Here is a 23,832-nt window from a genome sequence, read left to right as displayed (position 1 = left end):
AGGGTCCTTGACCTCTAAGGTCACCATCTCTCAAGTGTCAAGGGTCCTTGACCTCTAGGGTCACTATCTCTCAAGTGTCAAGGGTCCTTGACCTCTAAGGTCACCACCTCTCAAGTGTCAAGGGTCCTTGACCTCTAGGGTCACTATCTCTCAAGTGTTAAGGGTCCTTGACCTCTAAGGTCACCACCTTTTCTACAAGTAAAGCCTAATAAATATATTCTACTATTTTGTTTCACTTTACAAATAAAAACAAACGTAAAATAGTTACCCGTCAACGGTAGTTGTTCTATTAAGACATTAACCACAAAATTAATAACTCTCATGGATTAAATTCTGGTCAAGTGTAAAATGCCGATAGAGATAACCCAAAGAGTTTTTAACAGATAAAATGATTTTCTTACTACCTAAACCGTAGTTGCATTGCTCCCTAATTTTACGTTTTATGAAGGGGAACAGGGGAGCCTAATTTGGGAGGGAAAAGGGGGTTCGGGACGGGGGGGGGGGGGGAGTGGGAGGGAAATAGGGGGAAGACGAGAGGAAGGGCTGAAGGGGGGGGGGGGGGGGTAGAGTTGGGGAGAACCAAGGGAGAGGGCAGCCCACCGAGGCATCCAGCAATATATAAATGGAAAATGGGGGAAAAAGTAGGTTTGAGAATGGGTGGTGGGGGGGGGAAGGGAAGCGGGGTGAAGGAGCGAGAGAGGGAGAGGAGTTGGGATTGGCAGGAAAGGGGGGAAAAGGGTGTGGGAAGATAGGGGGAAGAGGGGAAAAAAAGAGTGTAACGAGGGGTGGAGGTGAGACAGACTAGCCCAGCCTCCACCTGGTACACGTTTCAGTAATTAATCAAATATGCCGGTAAACCTGTAATACAGTAATCATCAGTATTCATAATGCTACTTCCTGTTGCAGAAGAGTTCCAGTCAACCTACAGAATGACAAGGCCAAGGATCAGCTCTACGAGCACCGCAACGCTATTCTAAAGATTAGATAACAAGAGACAATATCCACAAAACTTAAAAATATAACGCACCTTCAGATACTCTAAGAGATACCCATCACTGAAGCAAGGATTAATAACGCAACAGACAACGTGAGAAAACATCAGTACAACAACAGTGGTATGGTAACTTGTGGGATTATTTTAGTCTTTACTGATCTTTGGTTGTAGTTGTGTGTGTCTGTTGCCCCGTTTTGAGCTGAACTCGTTCCCTGTTGTCCAGTTTGTCTATTTCAGTTTTGGCCACCTGACAACGGGGCACCATTACTGAGCCAATCCGGTCTTTTCATTTTGTTTTAATATAATATTTTGAGAAACATATATTACTTTTAAATAATTAATAATTCATACATACATAAGTTTAAATATTTTACATTTAATAATTTATGTATTAATCAGTTCCTTATGATGTGAAAATAGATCGAAAAGTCGTATTAAAAAAACTGAAAAATTAAAATATTATTAAAAAAATTAAATAGGTATTAAAAAGACAGAAAACTTCAGTCTTTGTTCCTTACTGCTACAATAAACGATTTATACATTTGACACATTTTTTCATTAATTTACCTTGATGGACAGCAAACTTAATAGGCCACCTTGAGGTTACCTTGAGGTGCTTCCGGAGCTTAGCGTCCCCGCGGCCCGGTCGTCGACCAGGCCTCCCTGGTCGACGATACACATCCTGATCAAGCCAAAATTCCAAACGGACGAATTATTATCAATTATAAAATTATAACGGGTCAAAAACGTCCATATTCTTCATGCGGGGATCCTCGGCCAGGTTAGTTTCGGACAATATAGTCATTATTTTCTGGCCGCTGTGACCACTCCCGAGGACATGGCAACAGCAGCTCAACCTCAGCAACACGACCCTCTGCATTTTGATGTATAAATTTCCTAAGATAAATAACTCATGTACTAAAAATAATAGTTGCTCGCAACATTTACGTGATATCCCGTTTTCTATTGGTGAGTCTTGAGTTAGGTTCGCGCAGTTTAATACACCAGTTTAGTGTCGTTGTGAACGCTCGAGAGGACGGGGCTGACCAGGGAAAGCATAAATACATAAAGTTCAACATGAGACAATAAGAATTAGAGATGTGAAGAGATGATATACTCACGAGGGGCGTGGTGGCCGCGAGCTGTCGGCCGGCCAGCCACCACTGTACCTGGGGCTCTGGGGACGCTCCCACCACACGACACCTGAAGGTGGTCTGCTGGCCCCCGCTAACCCACTCCCCAGGGGCCTCCAGCCTCACCTCCAGCGGCGGCACTGTACGAGGGAGAGACGGAGAGGGAGGTGTGAATATTATGGTTTACCCTGCTGTTGAACGCGTATTCAATGGCATCATAAGAGAAACGGGCAAGGAAATAGAAAACGACGTAAGGAATACTGAAACATTATAAGCAATACATAGTCAATAAATAATATGAAGAGAACAATGCCAATAACATAACATTAGAATACACCGAGAGTAATAACACCAACGTGATGTGTCAATGTGAAAATCCATAAGAGCCGTGATGAGGACTTGAACCTATGAGGTGGGTGTTCCCACGTACACGCCCTAGTCTGCTAGACTGCGACATGGTATAAGGCGTTCTACTGAACACACAAGGGTTTCCTGAGGCTTCCACTAAAGCTGGACCCCTCCCTCCCTATGTCATCCAGGAATGTTCTACCTCTGACTAGAGTGCGTGGGAACACCCACCGCATAGGTTCAAGTCCTCATCACGGCTCTTATGGATTATAACATTGGAATACAAATGGAAGGCTGTTTTTCTCTCTAGTATATTGTTGAAATATAAAAGTTGGCATCTTTTATATTTTAAAATACTTACTGAAATAGTCATACCCACTGATATTATTTCATAAGACCTTACTTCTGTATAGAAAAAAATCAATTATTTGTTTTCCAAATAAGTACTTTGATATATTGGCTCCATATGGTAACACTGCTTGTCAAATTTAAGGTTATTTTCCAACCTAAATATGGTACAGGATTTATCATAACAGTAACTACCATTTATTTAACTTACTCAAAGAAGGCCTGCAATGTTGAACTATAACACTCAATAAACCAAAGAGGTTCCATTAACCTCTAAGCTGACTTCATGTGCAGCCTTATGAGCATATAAGCCACTTAACAAATCGTTGCACAAGATCTCAACATATCCAGCACCGCAGGTAAGGTTATTATGAAGAGAAAGCATTAAGTCAGCAAGACGTCATATCTCTAGGACAGGATATGAGGAGATGGCGCAATGATATGAGAACGATATGAAGGAATGGTTCCTAACCACTTGGACGATCGAGGACCGAACGCTGGCCCATCTCGAAGCAAGGTAGTCGCATTTGAGACCATTCTAAGTCGACTGGCCCGAAAAAGGAAACATTCATAGAAGTGTCGGGCAGAAGAGGAAAGTCACGGAAATAATGGGCGTCTCTCCTTGACCACGTGAAAGGTGTGCAAATGGGTGAAGCGGGACTGGGGAGGAAATAGGTCTGGTGAAATAGGTGCACATCGGTCCCTTGGGGGGGGAGGGGGGGTATCATCTGGAAAACACTGGACTCGTTGATGCGTGATGATCCAGCTGCTTTTCCTGGGAGAAGTATTACATGGCAGAGTTATCAAGTCATTTTGTTGAGGTATTATGAGTGTAGTTGACTCTCTTCATACTACTGTGGGGATATGGCATGTGCTATCATGTGTACATGAGAACATGAGACATTGTGATGTCATGTGTACATGAGACATTGTGATGTCATGTGTACATGAGACATTGTGATGTCATATGTACATGAGACATTATGATATCATGTGCACATAAAACACCAATCATTTACACATGAGACACTGTGCTATCATGTGTACATGAGATATTGTTCTATCATATGTACTTGAGATACTGTGGTATCATGTGTACATAAGACACCGTGTTATCATGTGTACACGAGACATTGGACTATCATGTGTACATGTGACATTGTGCTATAGTGTGTATAAGGGACACTACTATAGTGTCTATAAGGGACACTACTATAGTGTGTATAAGGGACACTACTATAGTGTATATAAGGGACACTACTATAGTGTGTATAAGGGACACTACTATAGTGTATATAAGGGACACTACTATAGTGTGTATAAGGGACACTACTATAGTGTATATAAGGGACACTACTATAGTGTGTATAAGGGACACTACTATAGTGTATATAAGGGACACTACTATAGTGTGTATAAGGGACACTACTATAGTGTGTATAAGGGACACTACTATAGTGTATATAAGGGACACTACTATAGTGTGTATAAGGGACACTACTATAGTGTATATAAGGGACACTACTATAGTGTGTATAAGGGACACTACTATAGTGTGTATAAGAGACACTACTATAGTGTGTATAAGGGACACTACTATAGTGTGTATAAGGGACACTACTATAGTGTATATAAGGGACACTACTATAGTGTGTATAAGGGACACTACTATAGTGTGTATAAGAGACACTACTATAGTGTGTATAAGGGACACTACTATAGTGTGTATAAGGGACACTACTATAGTGTATATAAGGGACACTACTATAGTGTGTATAAGGGACACTACTATAGTGTATATAAGGGACACTACTATAGTGTGTATAAGGGACACTACTATAGTGTGTATAAGAGACACTACTATAGTGTGTATAAGGGACACTACTATAGTGTATATGAGACACTACTATAGTGTATATAAGGGACACTACTATAGCGTGTATAAGGGACACTACTATAGCGTGTATAAGGGACACGACTATAGTGTGTATAAGGGACACTACTATAGTGTGTATAAGGGACACGACTATAGTGTGTATAAGAGACACTACTATAGTGTGTATATATGGGACACTACAATAGTGTGTATAAAGGACGATGTGTAGTCATAGGTGTTGTGAGCGATGTTTAAGAATGTTTATAAGAATGTTGATGATGCAGAGTAAGGAAGCGTCTGATCCAACACATGATTCATCACCATCAAGCTTCATAACAAAATATTGTTTTACCTAACTTGAAACCTTCGAGCCTTAACCTTATGAGAGCAAAGTCCAGAAAATGTCAATATTCCGATGCTTTAAATTGAACTGAGAGCATGATATATTTAGGTCTATTCCTTAAGAAAACCCTACCTATCAGGGCAGAGAGGCGGTTGGATATTGTGCGGAGGTTGTTTGTCTATTCTCTATTATTCGCAAAGTTAGTTGTGCTGCATTGTATATATGACATGTTGACTAAGACCATCAGATGATGTGATTGAGTTGTAGAATGGGACTGTGAGCATCTTGTCTCTGTGTGAAGATGTTGCTCACTGAACCCAGCCACACACCAGGAGATGTTGCTCACTGACCCCAGCCACACACCAGGAGATGTTGCTCACTGAACCCAGCCACACACCAGGAGATGTTGCTCACTGACCCCAGCCACACACCAGGAGATGTTGCTCACTGACCCCAGCCACACACCAGGAGATGTTGCTCACTGACCCCAGCCACACACCAGGAGATGTTGCTCACTGACCCCAGCCACACACCAGGAGATGTTGCTCACTGAACCCAGCCACACACCAGGAGATGTTGCTCACTGACCCCAGCCACACACCAGGAGATGTTGCTCACTGACCCCAGCCACACACCAGGAGATGTTGCTCATTGACCCCAGCCACACACCAGGAGATGTTGCTCACTGAACCCAGCCACACACCAGGAGATGTTGCTCACTGACCCCAGCCACACACCAGGAGATGTTGCTCACTGACCCCAGCCACACACCAGGAGATGTTGCTCACTGACCCCAGCCACACACCAGGAGAGGAACAGACGACACATTCCTCTATTCCTCTCGTCGTCTCCTCATCTTCTGGTCTGGGGTTTGGTCATCATATCTTCAGAGACGTTATTGTGACTCATCGTCTTTATGATTTTTACTTTTTTTATTGTAAAATTTTTTCGTGTAATGAGGAAAATAATTTGAAGATTCTTTTATGTACTGTTTATCTGGATTGTTAAACTGAAGGATTTGATAAGTTTGTGAAAGGAAGATTGGGGTAAACGATGTGGGAAAGTTAACACTTAGGATAAGACGATCAGGAGGGATGCTAAGCTTTAGTGGCCCAACCGTTACGGTCATAATATTTGTCTAGAAGACTTCACCTCTGTTGTTTGCCAGAGAGTGGAAGCTAATGTTTCTATTGAAGTTCTTCAGCTAATGTGTGTGGAACATGTCAGTGTTTAATTGGGTGCTAGAGATGAAAGTAAATATATATTTGTGCTTTTTATTACATACTATGTAACAATTACTGCTTCCTGAGAAGTGTCACTCTCTGATGGGTTACGCTCTCCAGTGTATTGAAAATGGTTATTATTCTCGATAACCCTTGCTTTAACTTTTGCGCCAGACAGCTTAGTAAAGATAATAAAGATGAATGAATGTGTCTCAAGTCTTGGTAAAGAGTCGCCCGTCTTCCAGCACCTTCAAGACGACTTCTTAGATAAAGGACAAAGCAAAATTTGAGGAAAAAAATTGGTATTTCAATACTTTTGAAGTATAAGGAACCAGAATAATTTTTAACTACCCAGGAACAAAAACTGTGTTAAATTTGGTTATCAGTATTATAAAAAAGAGTATTTGACATCTTGGGATGCAAGTTGTAGTTAACATAATGCTTATGGTACCCAAAAGGTGCTATTAGCTCTCTCCAAAGGTGCTATTAGCTCTCTCCAAAGGTGCTATTAGCTCTCTCCAAAGGTGCTATTAGCTCTCTCCAAAGGTGCTATTAGCTCTCTTCAAGGGTGCTATTAGCTCTCTCCAAGGGTGCTATTAGCTCTCTTCAAGGGTGCTATTAGCTCTCTCCAAGGGTGCTATTAGCTCTCTTCAAGGGTGCTATTAGCTCTCTCCAAGGGTGCTATTAGCTCTCTCCAAGGCTGATATTTGCTCCCTTCAAGGGGGCTATTTGCTCTCTCCAAGGGTGCTATTTGCTCTCTCCAAGGCAGCTATTTGCTCTCTCCAAGGGTGCTATTAGTTCTCTCTAAGGGTGCTATTATTTCTCTCCAAGGGTGCTATTAGCTCTCTCCAAGGGTGCTATTAGCTCTCTCCAAGGGTGATAATATCTCTCTCCAAGGGTGCTATTAGTTCTCTCCAAGGGTGCTATCATCTCTCTCCAAGGGTGCTATTAGCTCTGTCCAATGGAGCAAATAGCACATTTGGACACCTCACAACAAAGGTGCTTCATAGAATCTTTAAGTTTCTTTTACAGATTCTTCAAGCTTCTTTCATCGAGGCTTAAAGTTTCCTTCACAGGTGCCAAAAGTTTTCTTTTATAGGTGCTTTAATATACCTTTATAAATGCTTCAAGTCCTCCTCATGGTGCTCAAGTTTCCACCATAAGAACTTCAAATTAACTTTAGTGTTCTCTAAAGTAGCCTTCATGAGTGCTTAAAATTCCTATTATAGTATCTGTAAGTTTTTCATAGGTGCTTCAAGTCGCATAGAAAATTGTTCAAGTGTACTGTATGTCTCAACGGTGTCTTTCACGCGCTTTATGTTCCATTTAGAAGACTTTAAAGTTTCCTTTATAGGTGATTCAATTTCCCTCTATTGGGTCCTATTTTGTCCTTAATAGGTTATCTTCTTGAGGTTATCTTGAGATGATTTCGGGGCTTAGCATCCCCGCGGCCCGGTCCTCGACCAAGCTTCAACTTTGTTACACATCACCAGGAAGCAGCCCGTATCAGCTGTCTAACTCCCAGGTCCCTATTTACTGCTAGGTGAAAAGCCTCATCAGGGTGAAAGAAACTTTGCCCATTTGTTTTCGCCTCCGCCGGGGATCGAACCCGGAACCATAGGACTACGAGTCCTGAGCGCTGCTCACTCAGCCGTCTGGCCACCACGTTCCTTCCTGCAACCCGTTCTCACACTTTTCACTTCCTGCAACCCGTATAGTCAATATTGACTTATTAAATACGTGCATATGTGACATACTAATTTATTGTGAATATTATATTGAAGGCAGCCGGTCGGCCGAGCGGACAGCACGCTGGACTTGTGATCCTGTGGTCCCGGATTCGATCCCGGGCGCCGGCGAGAAACAATGGGCAGAGTTTCTTTCACCCTATGCCCCTGTTACCTAACAGTAAATTAGGTACCTGGGTGTTAGTCAGCTGTCACGGGCTGCTTCCTGGGGGTGGAGGCCTGGTCGAGGACCGGGCCGCGGGGACACTAAAGCCCCGAAATCATCTCAAGATAACCTTGAAAAGCTTCATAGAAAATACCGACCTTATCTAACCTTCTTAGTATGTTAAGATAAGCATGTTATTGCTTCGTAATTACAATTATTACTAAACCTATTATAGATATAGGTTAAGTAATAATTGTATTATAGATATAGGTTAAGTAATAATTGTAATTACGAAGCAATAACATGCTTATCTTAACATACTAAGAAGGTTAGGTAAGGTCGGTGTTTTCTATGAAGCTTTTCAAGGTAAACTAAAATATTCACAATAAATTAGTATGTCACATATGCACTTATTTAATAAGTCAATATTGACTGTAAGAAAGTGCGAGAACGGGTTGCCTTCCTGAGAGCTTCAAGTTTTCTTAATAGCCGAGCCTCAAGTTCCATTTATAAGTGCATTAAGTTAACAAATCTCATTGTATAGGAGTAGGAATCATCAGACTGGTGTTAACTGGCAGTAAGATATATATCTGTCACAGTTCTAATTAACATACAAGATTTTCCCCCCAGAACAATACATGCTAGACAGCTTGCTACCTGGTGTCCAATTACTGTTTAACGAAAAGGGCAAATGTCGGAGGAACGATTCACCAAGCAGTCCAACCCTACCTAGGGGTTTCAACTCCGGTTCTTCTGGCTGATACCTGCTTGATGGGGTTCTGGGAGTTCTTCTACTCCCTAAGCCCGGCTCGAGGCCAGGCTTGACTTGTGAGAGTTTGGTCCACCAGGCTGTTGCTTGGAGCGGCCCGCAGGCCCACATACCCACCACAGCCCGGTTGGTCCGGAACTTCTTTTAGAAAACAGTCTAGTTTTCTCTTGAATATGTCCACGGTTGTTCCGGCAATATTTCTTATAGTCGCTGGGAGGACGTTGAACAGCCGCGGACCTCTGATGATTATACAGTGTTCTCTGATTGTGCCTATGGCACCTCTGCTCTTCACTGGTTCTTTTCTGCATTTTCTTCCATATCGTTCACTCCAGTACGTTGTTATGTTACTGCGTAGATTTGGGATCATACCTTCCAGTATTTTCCATGTGTATATTATTTGGTATCACTTTCGTCTCCTTTTTAGTGAGTACATTTGGAGAGCTTTGAGACGATCCCAATAATTTAGGTGCTTTATATCGTCTATGCGTGCCGTATATGTTCTCTGTATTCCCTCTTTTTCAGCACTCTCTCCTGCTCTGAAGGGGGAAGTGAGTACTGAGCAGTACTCGAGACGGGACAACACAATTCCCTGTTTACAGGGAAATCTCTTCTCTCGTTGTTGTAGCCAGAGTAACTTCCCCTCACACAGCTGAAAAAGTCGTAGTAAACTACCTAGACAAAATACGACTGCGACCCGTAAACATGACAGCAAATGGACTCGGAAAGCCGGATTTTTTGAAGGAATAAAAATTGGGAAGAAAGAATTAAGTCCGTAATCCCAGGATTCTAAAAAAAAAAAAAAATTAGGTTGAGAAAATACGGTTACTGTAAATGACGTGTAAATCCTGCTACAGACGCTCGGGAAAATTGCGAAGGAAAAAAATGGGAATGAGTTTAACGAAAAGGGAGTAGGAGGGAGCCAGCAGACGTCTAAACGCTGGACAACTAGAGGGAGGGAGTAGGAGGGAGCCAGCAGACGTCTGGACAACGAGACAAGGAGAAAACGAGACAAGGAGAAAACGAGACAGGAAAAGCCTTCATAACGGGTGTAAACAAAACCTATAAATTATACATATTGATTTCAAAATGGCATGAAAATTATTAAGACCATAATGGTGGTATTGTTGTAATATGCAAATCTCATTAATTGTCCCCCACCTCATTCCCCAGCTTAACAGCTGACAAACAACACAATCCACCTACCCAACTAACCAGCAAGTTAGTTAACTTATTGCACACCAAGTAGTGAGTAAGGCTCAACCATGGAGGCACCTTCCTACTCCGTCAACCAGCTAGGCTGCCTGCCAGGAGACTCTCCAGCCGGCTTGACAGACATTCACTCATCCTGAAAGAAGTGCGCTGACCAGCCGGATAACTAGGGACCAGCCAGTCTACACACGGAAGGGGGGGGGGGGGTAAACAAAAGCCACGGATATTGTTGCAAGAGTAGAGACGTTGGTCAACGCCTGCTGCATGGGAAGCCACAGTTAAGGGTTATTTCCTGTGGTCAACTGACGCTCGGCAAAAACCTCTATGGAAATGTTATGTGTAATTACTTTGACTTGTCATCATGTGTGAAAAATTACAACATCCACCCGGATTTAGTTCATCTAAATTCTATAATGTAAAAATACGTTCATCTGTAACATCTTTCTTGTGATCCAATTAACTTCCAAAAGTAAATTTTTTTATTAATGAATTATGGGACTGACCAGTTCTGCTAGTTGTTCTTCCTCTACTTAAATTACAGGAGATGTCTTCAAGATGGCCGCACATGCTGTGGGAAGTGATCAGTGCTCAAGACTTTGAGTGTCTCACGCTGTGCTGCTTACTGCTAACAGTGCACAGTAGTCCTCCTCACTCCTGCTTCTCCACCCTCATGTAAGAATAACGGGGAAAATGAACAGTGTGCATGATTCACTTTGACATTTTTTTAATTAAAAATTTATTTTTTTGAGAGGGGCGGATACTTGGGGAGAAAGCATAAGAGGGGGGAGTGAAAGAGAGGAGGAACAGACGCGAGGAAGAGTCATGTTTCCTCTGCCTTACGTGGGAGGCGCCTTGAGTCAGCAGGAGGGCCTACAGGGAGTGGGAAGCGCCTTGAGAAAGTGGGAGGCGCCTTGAGTGAGAGGGAGGCTCCTTGAGTGAGTGGGAGGCGCCTTGAGTGAGTGGAAGGCGCCTTGAGTGAGTGGGAGGCGCCTTTAAGAAATAGGAGGCGCCTTGAGTAAAGAGGGAGGCTCCTTGAGTGAGTGGGAGGCGCCTTGAGTGAGTGGAAGGCGCCTTGAGTGAATGGGAGGCGCCTTGAGTGAGTGGGAGGCGCCTTTAGAAAATGGGAGGCGCCTTGAATGAGTGGGAGGCGCCTTGAGGAAGTGAGAGGCTCCTTGAGTGAGTAGGAGGCTCCTTGAGTGAGTGGGAGGCGCCTTGAGTGAGTGGGAGACGCCTTGAGTGAGTGGGAGGCGCCTAGAGTGAGCAGGAGGCTCCTTGGGTGAGTAGGAGGCGCTATGAGTGAGTGGGAGGCGCCTTGAGAAAGTGAGAGGCTCCTTGGCTGAGTAGGAGGCTCCTTGAGTGTGTGGGAGGCGCCTTGAGAAAGTGAGAGGCTCCTTGAGTGAGTAGGAGGCTCATTGAGTGAGTGGGAGGCGCCTTGAGTGAGTGGGAGGTGCCTTGAGTGTGTGGAAGGCTCCAAGAGTGAGTGGGAGGCGCCTTGAGTGAGTGGGAGGCGCCTTGAGTGAGTGGGAGGCGCCTTGAGTGAGTGGGAGGCGCCTTGAGTGAGTGGGAGCCGCCTTGAGTGAGTGGGAGGCGCCTTGAGTGAGTGGGAGCGCCTTTAGGAAATGAGAGGCTCCTAGAATGAGTGGGAAGCTCCTTGATTGAGTAGGAGGCACCATGAGTGAGTGGGAGGCTTCTAGAGTGAGTGGGAGGCGCCTTGAGTGAGTGGAAGGCGCCTTGAGTGAGTGGGAGGCGCCTTAAACACAGTTCAAACTATATTCCCACCAACGGATAAAACCTCGATTGTGTTAATTGTCATTGTAACGCAACACAGAAAATATCGACAGAAACAACGATAACAGGAGACTCGACATCAGCGAGGCACTACACATCAAAAAGTCAAAACCAGCAATCAACAGCCAATTAACACATAATTACATTCTTCTCACTTCAAGACCCCAAACCAGCACAGAACCAAGCAGATAAAATATATACCACATTTATACCCATTGTTTCGTGTTCTGTCTCTTCCCATTGATTTGTTTCCTGTCACCTCACCCAAAATCAAATATACGCATGAAATGGAGTACATAAAAAGTCTTTGAAAATGTGAGAAGTATTGTGAAATGCTTCTAGGTGTCAGACCATAAAAATGTAAAAAAATGAATTTTGAAAAGTTAATTTTTCAATTACCCTCAAAAGTGAAGAAAAACGTAAGAAATATTGAGAAGATTCATGTTAGAATTATTAATCTTACCCTTTCGGTCATATTTAACAACATATATTTATAAGAAAGACTGTGACTGTTAAAAAAAACATGCATTTTATGAAAAACTGGGATTTCATGTGTTTTTCATGTGAAGGAAATCTTCGAAACCACTTTACCGATTACTTTTAAATTTTGACACAACGTTGTATTCGAAAAGGAGTGTCTTTTTATATATCTACTATATACATGCCTCACCTGTGACAGGAAGTATGTAAGTAATTATCAAAAGAAGGCACCAAACCGGGAAGGCTATGTAGCACCATCAAATGTGCAGAATAATCAGAGGGCGCGAAATATCACCAAAGATGCCAATACGAGAACAAAAACGCATTAGGCGAACGATATCAAAAGTATCCGAGTCACCAAGAATTCTATTGAGGGACAGGTGACCGCAAGGGGCAGTCGAAAAGCAAGACACATGCTCGTCCTGGAAGTCAGGACATTCAAGAAGGACATGCACGACCATAAGAGGGGCAATGCAATTAGGACAATAAGGAGCAGGGCGGCTCTCCATCAAGTGACCATGGGTTAAGCGAGTATGGCCAATATGCAACCTCGCCAGAGCCGTTTCCCATCGCCTGTAACGGTGGTAGGAGGATGGCCACGAGGAAACAACATTTAAGAGTACGTAGTTTGATACCAATAACAGACGACCAAGAAGCCTGCCAACGGTTAAGGATGGAGGAATGGATAACCGGGTAAAAGTCGGAATATGGAATACCTTTACGAGAGGTGGGACAAGAGCGGACAGCTTCCTTGGTGGCAGCATCCACATGCTTATTTAAAGACACACCAATATGGCTGGGAACCCAACAAAACTCAACCGACTTAAATTTACTGGGAACAAGAAACAGCCTATGCTGGATCTCGACAACTACTGGATGAACCGGATTAAAGGACCTGAGAGCCAACAACAACTACAAAGGAACACTGACAACGAGAAAGCAGGAGACGAAGAGCATAGAGAATAGCATAAAGCTCCGCTGTGAAGATGCTAGTCTCCAGAGGTAAGCGACACAAATAAGTGCGATCAGGAAAAACAACAAAGTAGCCAACACCGTCCGCAGACTTAGACCCATTGGTGAAGACAGAAACGGAGCGGGAGTGAGAAGAAAAGTTCTCAAGGAAAAGGCGTTTTAGAACCATAGGAGGGGTAAAAGCTTTAGTGATGCGGGTCAAGGATGTACAAAACTAGGATAGGGGGACTCTCCACGGGGGCAAAGAAGGAACAACACGAGGAGAAACATCAGAAATACGAACGGAAAGAGAATCCTGTAAGCAAGATAACCGGACAGAAAGAGGGAGGGGGTGAAGAGGAACAGGAACCGCAGGAGAGGTAAAAGTTAAAGCACGACAGAGGCGAGAGGAAGGCTGTTGTAAGGACAGGAGTCGAACGAAAGGCACCAGAACTGAGGCGTAACCCAGCATGGTGCAAAGCATCAAGACGGCGAAGAGTAGAAGGAGAAGCAGATGAGTAAGCAGGGCACCCATAATCGAGCTCAAACAGGACGAGAGAGGAATGTAAAACAAGGAGAATGCGCCTATCCGCTCTCTAAGAAGTATAAGACAATACCCGAAGGAGGGTAAGGGCCTTAGAGCACTCACCACGGAGGTAAGATATATGAGGAGACCAAGACAAACGAGTGTCAAGGAATAACCCCAAAAGCTTCGCGGGATCTTTGTACTCAAGGGGATGACCATAAAGTGACAAAGAGGGACGAAGAACGACCCGTTTCCGAGTAAAAGTCATGGTACAAGTCTTAGTAGTAGAGAACTTGAAGTCATGATCGGTGGCCCAAGACGACACAGCATCAATCGCAAGTTGAAGCCAGCGTTGAAGGAGAGGCGAATCATCACCCTGAGAGCAAAAGGTAAGATCATCCACATAGAGAGTGGAGAAGACACCTGAAGGAAGAGAGGAAAGAAGACCATTGAGGGCAACCAGAAAAAGAGTAGTGCTTAGAACACTACCCTGGGGCACACCTTTGTATTTCTGAAAAGTGGCAGAGAGAGCAGTACCAAGGCGCACCCATAAGGAACGACAAGAGAGGAAGCTGCAGAGAAAGAGAAGGAGATGACCACGAAGGCCAAAAGAATGAAGCTGGGATAGAATATGATATCGCCAATTGGTGTCATAATCCTTTTCCAGGTCAAAAAGGACGGCAACAACGGAGGTCTTCACAGCAAAAGCAGTACGAATATAGACCTCCAAGTTCACCAGGACATCTGTCGTGCCGCGGCACTTGCGGAAACCAAAGGGAGAGGTGGTGATGGTGTTACAGGAACCACTTCAGACGAACGTTAACCATACGTTCAAAGAGTTTGCAGACACAACTTGTTAGGGCAATAGGGCGAAAGTCCTTAGGGGATGTACCCAGAGACCCTGGTTTGCGAACACAGAGGACAACGGCATCACGCCAATCCTCGGGGACTGACGACGACTCCCAGATCCGATTATACAGACTCAGTAAATACTGAGACGTGCACAGAGGGAGATGGCGAAGCATCTCATAATGGATACCATCGGAGCCCGCCGCCGTAGAACCGCAGAGAGCCAGGGCAGAACGAAGTTCAGAGAGATAGAAGGGATCGTTATAGGGAAGTCGAAGACGAGTGCAGAAATCTAAGGGACGAGACTCAAGGACAGGTTTATGAAGAAGGAAAGATTGGGGAAGATGAAGACCAGAGCTAACAGAAGAACAGTGGGAACCCAGTTCGGTAGCGACCTGCAACGGGTCCGCCACAAGAGTACCAAGGAAGTGAAGGACCAGTGAAACATCGGGAATGAACTTACCCACTATCTTGCGGATACGCTTCCAGATCTGTGGCAGAGGAGTTTCGGACGTAATGGTGGAGACATAAGATGCCCAACATTCACGTTTAGCCGTACGGATGGCCCTACGGGCCACTGCACTCGTCTTTGGAAAGAAAAGAAAAGAATCAGCCGTCTGCCGACGGCGATGTCTCTACCAGGCTGCACGCTTACAGCGGACAGCCTGAGCACAGTCTGCATTCCACCAGGGAACGCACTTCCGTGGACCCCGACAGCAAGAGCGAGGAATAGAGCGGATGGCAGCGTTGAAGACAGTGTCATGAAAAAGGAGGAGAGAGCGAGGGAGAGGCAGAAAGGAAATGTCAGAGAGAGTAGCACTTAGGGTAAAGAGGTTCCAGTCCGCTTTTGCAAACTGCCACCTAGGGAAGGAGAGGGAAGGGCGAAAAGAGAAAAAGGTAACAAGGATGGGGAAATGGTCACTGCCATGGAGGTCATTAAGAACCTGCCACGTGAAGTAAAGAGAAGACGAGCAAAGAGAAAGATCAAGACAGGAAAGGGTGCGAGTCCGAGAGTCCAAATGCGTGGTCTCACCAGAATTCAGAAGAGACAGGAAAGAAGAGAGGATAAACGACTCAAGAAGGCGACACCGGGTGTTCATCAGAACATCACCCCAAAGGGAATGACGACAATTGAAATCACCCAGCAGGAGCACAGGCTCCGGCAAGGAGTCCAGTAAGTGTTTCAGATCAGGAAGAGAAAGCGGGACACTCGGGGGGAGATAAATGGAACAAACAGTGTACCATTTCCTCACAAAGATACGAGCAGCAGAACAATGGAGAGGCGAAGGAAAAGGTAAGGGGACAAAGGGAACATCAGAGCGAATCAAGAGAGCAGAAGAGTTAGGAGCCTTGTTGCCTCGGAAGAATAGAAAGGAATAGCCACGGAAGCGACCAGGACGAGCACCAAGCATCGGCTCCTGGAGACAGACACAAAGGGATGAAAATCGCGAAATCAAAAGCTGGAGCTCAAGGAAATTGGCGTAATAACCCCGAACATTCCATTGAAGAATAGACATCGACGAGAAGAGAAAGGACAACAACAGAGAACAAGGAAGAAACAAAGGCGAAAGAGCAACATAGCACGTTAAAGAAGATCAGGGTCGGGATCAGGGTCAGCAAAGTCGGGGTTAGGGGGCATAGGTAAACTAAGCAAAGACGGAGGGAAGGAAGCGGGAGAACAGACCAGAGGTGGACAGGCGGGGTCCGGAGGAGGAGGAGGCAACCGAGAGGAGTAGTCAAGGACAGCAGCAGAAAGAGGGAGAGTAGAAAGAGGGGAGCGCACCTCAGCAAGGGCAGCAACCGAGAGAGAAGCGGAGGCCAAAGAAACCTCCATAGCAGGAACAGGGGGCGCAACCACCGAAATGGGAGGGGAAGGGGCGATAGAGTCAGAAGTAGGGGCCGAGGAAGAAAGCGAAGCCTTCTTACCCGCCGGGGAGGAGGAAGGAGAGGAGCCAGGCTTACACTTCTGACTTAAAGAGACAGGTGTCCCAGTAACTACGTACTGGGCAACAGATTCCAACGTCTCAACAGGAGAAGCTTAACGAGAGCACACACGACGGCCGGTAGGAGAGCGATGGACATCAGCCCGCACTGACAGGCGGCGGGGAGAGTCAATAGATGGAGGAGAAGGATGGGAAGGAGGATTGGAGGGAGACGAGGAAGACGACACAGGAGACATGACAGACCGGGCAGAAAGAAGGGGAACCCCAGATAGAGGACCAGGAGGGGGACCCTTCAGGACAGAACTCATAGAAACAGAGGAGGGGGCAGTGGGCGTATCAGGGTCCAAGGCCTGGAAACGGTTGTGGGTCTGAGGAAGGTGGGAAGGACGAGGAGAGGAAGAGCGCAACACACGAGCATAAGAGACGTTAGCATAAGGCGGGAGCCGGCAAGCATGGCTCCTCGCCTCAGGAAAAGATAAACGCTCCCTGTGTTTCAAGTTGAGGACGGCTGCCTCAAGCTTGTAATGGATACAGGCACGGGAGAAGGTAGGGTGAGCCTCATTGCAGTTGAGGCAGCAAGCCTGGGGAGAAGTGCACTCCGACTTAGAGTGACCTTCGCCCCAACACAAAGGACAGAGAGAGACAGTCCCAGAGCAGTGGAGCGCACCATGCCCAACCCTCCAGCAGTTGTTACAAAGCCTAGGAGAAGAAATGTACTCCTGGACAGAGCACCTCGCACCAGCAAGAATGACAGAGGATGGAAGGTTCCTACCATCAAAGGTATTCTTCACAACCCGAAGGGGTTGACGGCGACGACCACGATGGGGATGAGTAAACGAATCAACCTGGAGGACAGAATGGCCTTGGGCATCAAGGATATGCCGAATATCTTCGTGGCAGTCCTGTAGATTCCAAACACCGGTCGCAACATGGGGCAGGAGGAGAATAGTGCCAACACTGGCATTCAACTGAGCGTTCTTTGAGACCCCGAGCAGGGATCTCGCCAAGGCAGGATAAGGCAGCCAAGCAGGAAGCTGAATCCTGAGAAGGAGCAGCAACGACACATGTACTGAGACGAGTGGGGTTGAAGGTAACAGAAGCATCCACGGAATCAACAAGATGCTGATGGAGGGAAAAATCATCAGGAGGCACAGAATCAAGAGGGAGGAGATCAAAGTATTTGGCCCAGGAAGCGGAACCAAACAAGGCCTGATACGCATCAGTATGGGAGGACTCGAGTGAGTGTGGCCATGGCGAGGACGGCGTTGAGAACCCCCAGAGAGAGAGAGGGATTAAAAGGCACAGTAGTCACAACGAGAGATTTAGCCGCACCAGGGGACAAAGTGGTCACCACTGGGGGCTTGAGGCTCGACCCAACCACAGAGGAGGGAGGGGAGCTGGGGGAAGAAGTCAGGATGGTCAGAAGAGAAGCAAGGTCGGGGCCCAATGCAGCGGGGGCTACAAAGCCTGGTCTTCCAATACAGGCCGACTCGGGGGCTTGGTCGCCCACCCCACGAGCCTGAGAGGGTACAACAGAAACATTCATCGACATACAGACGAAGAGAGACAAATTCATCCACGAATGTGCCCCTATACCCACCATGGATCCACAATTAGAGGCAGGACACCCAACAGGAAGCTATCACGATCATGCCTGGGCCCCCTAGGGGTGCATCATGAGTATACGCCCCACAAACGCCACCTTAAGAACCGTCAGTCCATCGAGATCGGGTTCAGAGACGAAAGGGGGATTGACAATAACAGGTTCCCCTCGCTCGAGACGTTGGGTACTACAGTTCTATGGGAGCAAGAGTATGCCTCCTTAAGCACCCGGTCGTCAAAATAGAAGAAGTCCAAAGGGATAACGAAAACAAGCAAAATGTCGGCAGGAAACGACAAGCAGATAGGAGAAGAGGGGGAAGAAAAACGAAAGATAAGGAAAAGGAAAAGCGATCCGGCACAATTAGAGAAGACAGCAGCGGGAGCGCAAGGCCACAGAAGGACAGAGAACTGTCCCACGAAGCATCACACTTCGGCAGCCGTCCACCAAGCCAGATGGGGAGGGGGACCTGTGATTGGAAAAAAACCATGTTTTTTTTAAAAACAACGCAATCTGTTGGACGTAAGAGCAACACACGCTGTAATCTCCGAAAGTTCTTCACCGATTGCTTTGAAATTTTGATACAATGGTACTTTCGAATAGGCGTGTCTTTTTATATACCTACTATATCAATGACACCCCTGTGACTATCTTGAGGTTATCTTGAGATGATTTCGGGGCTTTTTAGTGTCCCCGCGGCCTGGTCTTCGACCAGGCCTCCACCCCCAGGAAGCAGCCCGTGACAGCTGACTAACACCCAGGTACCTATTTTACTGCAAGGTAACAGGGGCATAGGGTGAAAGAAACTCATCCCATTGTTTCTCGCCGGCGCCCGGGATCGAACCCAGGACCACAGGATCACAAGTCCAGTGTGCTGTCCGCTCGGCCGACCGGCTCCCTTACAGCTAAACACATGTGTTTTTGAAAAACAGCACCATCTGTTGAACATAATAGCAACATGCACACTATACTAAATATGTCACAAATTCCATTTCAAATTTTCCGATTGCATTGATAAATTTAATTTTCATAGATTTCAATGTATTTTATTTTTTATTGGATTATTTTGTGTGACATTGTGTTGGAACTGAGCTGTGTTGTTTACTATGCCATTCATTTCGTAGGTATAAGTATAGATGCCACACCTGTGACAGGTAAAACTAAGCTTTTCTTGAAAAACAGTGCCATCTGTTTCATGTGAGCAACACACATGCTTTACTAAATGTGTTTCAATTCCATTTCAATGTTTATGATTGCATTGATAAATTTGTTTTTCATAGATTTTGATTTATTTTCATTTTGATTTAATTATTTTGTGTGAATTTCGTTGGAATTGAGCTGTGTTGTTGTGGATGGGGTGTAATTTAAAAAAAATTTGGTAAAAATAGTAAAATTATGAAAATTAAAAAAAAATACTACGTAGTTCTGGAAACGCTGTGGTGCAAACCGAATAATTTTACGATATAAATTGATGTATTTATGGTACATTTCCATGCATAATTGTGCAGAATCCGGTGCCCCGCGGCTGTGGCGCGCAGAGGGTATTGCGTCGTACGTTCTAAACGTCAAATTTTTCGTAATAACGTTGGAAATAACTCTGTATGTATGAATATAAAATATACACTCAGTGGCAACTGTCTACTCCTAGTGGGGTTGAGTGAGGTAGAATGCCATCAGTCACATGTTGTGTCCTGGTGAGTGAGGATCCTCTGTCGACGCACTCTCTATTCTCGCTCCTGGAATATTGCATTTGTTGTGTCTACTGCACAATGACATGTTAGAGGAAGAGTCAGAAGATTAGAGCAGCAAATGTGGCACTCGCTCGCCGTCTTTATCAGCAAAGGAAAGCCACTTTAGCGCAAAGAAGAGTAATATCCAGTGAAAGATCTTGGTGGCCTCCCTGCGTCAGCTGTGAGGCGTGACGCCGACAACCCCTTCTTCGACCCTCCTCACACACCTTTCTCGACCCTCCTCACACACCTCCTTCCATCAAGCCGAGACAGGCTCCTGAGGTAGGTGATCCCGACTATAGGGCAGGTGCCTATTAGTGCCCATTGCAGTGCCACCTTGAGGACCCACAAGTTGGACCAATTACAATAGGTTAGTATGTGTTATAATTGGATATTTTATATTAGTTTTAGTGTTATAATTGGATATTTTGTAATAAATAATTGTAATATAAATGTGCAGGCATATATATATATATATATATATATATATATATATATATATATATATATATATATTAGTATATTTTGGTAGCAGTCTTTCCTGTAGACATATATTATTAAATATGACCGAAAAAGTAAGATTAATAATTCTAACACGAATTTTCTCAATCTTTCGTACATTACGCTTCACTGTTGGAGGTAAATAAAAAATCACTTCTCCAAAATTCATTTTTATTTCTAGTCTGACGCGACACGGGCGCGTTTCGTAAAACTTATTACATTTTCAAAGACTTCACAAATACACAACTGATTAGAACTTACGTCTCTCTGATATTATATCTACATTTGAGTGAGGTGGGAAGGATGATGTGGCATTAACACAAGACAGAACAGGGGATATTAATAGGGTATTAAAAGTATCAACACAAGACAGAACAGAAACAATGGGTATTGAATAGAAGTGTTTGTAGAAAGCCTATTGGTCCATATTTCTTGATGCTTCTATATTGGAGCGGAGTCTTGAGGTGGGTAGAATATAGTTGTGCAATAATTGGCTGTTGATTGCTGGTGTTGACTTCTTGATGTGTAGTGCCTCGCAAACGTCAAGCCGCCTGCTATCGCTGTATCTATCGATGATTTCTGTGTTGTTTACTAGGATTTCTCTGGCGATGGTTTGGTTATGGGAAGAGATTATATGTTCCTTAATGGAGCCCTGTTGCTTATGCATCGTTAAACGCCTAGAAAGAGATGTTGTTGTCTTGCCTATATACTGGGTTTTTTGGAGCTTACAGTCCCCAAGTGGGCATTTGAAGGCATAGACGACGTTAGTCTCTTTTAAAGCGTTCTGTTTTGTGTCTGGAGAGTTTCTCATGAGTAGGCTGGCCGTTTTTCTGGTTTTATAGTAAATCGTCAGTTGTATCCTCTGATTTTTGTCTGTAGGGATAACGTTTCTATTAACGATATCTTTCAGGACCCTTTCCTCCGTTTTATGAGCTGTGGAAAAGAAGTTCCTGTAAAATAGTCTAATAGGGGGTATAGGTGTTGTGTTAGTTGTCTCTTCAGAGGTTGCATGGCTTTTCACTTTCCTTCTTATGATGTCTTCGATGAAACCATTGGAGAAGCCGTTATTGACTAGAACCTGCCTTACCCTACAGAGTTCTTCGTCGACTTGCTTCCATTCTGAGCTGTGGCTGAGAGCACGGTCGACGTATGCGTTAACAACACTCCTCTTGTACCTGTCGGGGCAGTCGCTGTTGGCATTTAGGCACATTCCTATGTTTGTTTCCTTAGTGTAGACTGCAGTGTGGAAACCTCCGCCCTTTTCCATGACTGTTACATCTAGAAAAGGCAGCTTCCCATCCTTTTCCGTCTCGTAAGTGAAACGCAGCACGGAACTCTGCTCAAATGCCTCCTTCAGCTCCTGCAGATGTCTGACATCAGGTACCTGTGTAAAAATGTCGTCAACATACCTGCAGTATATGGCCGGTTTCAAGTTCATGTCGACTAAGACTTTTTGCTCGATGGTACCCATGTAGAAGTTTGCAAACAGGACACCTAGGGGAGAACCCATGGCGACCCCATCTACTTGCTTATACATGTGCCCATCCGGGCTCAAGAAGGGTGCCTCTTTAGTACAAGCTTGGAGTAGTTTCCTCAGAATACTTTCTGGCATGTCAAGAGGAGTACAGGCTGGATCACGATACACTCTGTCGGCTATCATTCCGATTGTCTCGTCCACAGGTACGTTGGTAAACAGCGATTCTACGTCCAACGAGGCTCTTATCCCTGTGGCCCGTGTGCCCCGCAGTAAGTCCACAAATTCCTTTGGAGACTTCAGGCTGAAGGCGCAAGGAACATAAGGAGTCAGCAGGCCGTTGAGTCGCTTCGCCAGTCTGTACGTGGGTGTGGGTATCTGGCTAATGATTGGCCGAAGTGGGTTTCCAGGCTTGTGCGTCTTGACATTTCCATATGCATATCCAGGTTTATATTCCCCAATGATCTTTGGCAGGTGGAGTCCGGATTTCTTGGCGTTCACAGTTTCGATCAGTTTGTTGACCTTTGCTTTTAATTCCGCTGTAGTGTCCTTCGTTACCCTTTGGAACTTAGTTTGGTCAGAGAGTATGATGTTCATTTTCGCCAGATATTCGTCTTTTTTAAGAATGACATATATTGGCGACTTGTCACCTCTCCTGACAACTATCTCCTTGTTCTCACGAAGGCTTTTAGCTGCTGCTTTAAGCTCGGGGGACAGTATGGTGCTTCTGTAGTTGCCTCGATTCTTTCCTCCTTCTGCAATAAGTTCTGCTTGTAAGGTATCTTTGGTAGTGACCTTCTTTTGTGTCTCGAGGTCGAATATGTCGTCCAACAGAATTTCCAACTCTACTTTCCGGGCCATTTCACTCGGTCTGGACATAACATGACAGTTTATGCCCAGATTTAGGAGATGTCATGTTATGTCCAGACCGAGTGAAATGGCCCGGAAAGTAGAGTTGGAAATTCTGTTGGACGACATATTCGACCTCGAGACACAAAAGAAGGTCACTATCAAAGATACCTTACAAGCAGAACTTATTGCAGAAGGAGGAAAGAATCGAGGCAACTACAGAAGCACCATACTGTCCCCCGAGCTTAAAGCGGCAGCTAAAAGCCTTCGTGAGAACAAGGAGATAGTTGTCAGGAGAGGTGACAAGTCGCCAATATATGTCATTCTTAAAAAAGACGAATATCTGGCGAAAATGAACATCATACTCTCTGACCAAACTAAGTTCCAAAGGGTAACGAAGGACACTACAGCCGAATTAAAAGCAAAGGTCAACAAACTGATCGAAACTGTGAACGCCAAGAAATCCGGACTCCACCTGCCAAAGATCATTGGGGAATATAAACCTGGATATGCGTATGGAAATGTCAAGACGCACAAGCCTGGAAACCCACTTCGGCCAATCATTAGCCAGATACCCACACCCACGTACAGACTGGCGAAGCGACTCAACGGCCTGCTGACTCCTTATGTTCCTTGCGCCTTCAGCCTGAAGTCTCCAAAGGAATTTGTGGACTTACTGCGGGGCACACGGGCCACAGGGATAAGAGCCTCGTTGGACGTAGAATCGCTGTTTACCAACGTACCTGTGGACGAGACAATCGGAATGATAGCCGACAGAGTGTATCGTGATCCAGCCTGTACTCCTCTTGACATGCCAGAAAGTATTCTGAGGAAACTACTCCAAGCTTGTACTAAAGAGGCACCCTTCTTGAGCCCGGATGGGCACATGTATAAGCAAGTAGATGGGGTCGCCATGGGTTCTCCCCTAGGTGTCCTGTTTGCAAACTTCTACATGGGTACCATCGAGCAAAAAGTCTTAGTCGACATGAACTTGAAACCGGCCAT

The 23,832-nt window shown here is 45.1% G+C and overlaps 1 protein-coding gene across 1 annotated transcript in view; it reads right to left on the bottom strand.

The window, feature by feature from the left end:
- Positions 1 to 23,832, bottom strand: part of LOC138371799 (nephrin-like) — a 294,100-nt gene that overhangs the window by 54,307 nt on the left and 215,961 nt on the right. The window contains exon 5 of the mRNA XM_069336824.1: positions 2,116 to 2,267. Within this exon, the coding sequence (XP_069192925.1) occupies positions 2,116 to 2,267 (152 nt within the window). The remainder of the gene's footprint in view (positions 1 to 2,115; positions 2,268 to 23,832) is intronic.

The sequence above is a fragment of the Procambarus clarkii genome, chromosome 36 (genome assembly GCF_040958095.1).
Source record: "Procambarus clarkii isolate CNS0578487 chromosome 36, FALCON_Pclarkii_2.0, whole genome shotgun sequence".
Taxonomy (NCBI): domain Eukaryota; kingdom Metazoa; phylum Arthropoda; class Malacostraca; order Decapoda; family Cambaridae; genus Procambarus; species Procambarus clarkii.
Note: the sequence above shows the minus strand (reverse complement) of the source record. Positions and strands in the feature narration are given on the sequence as shown.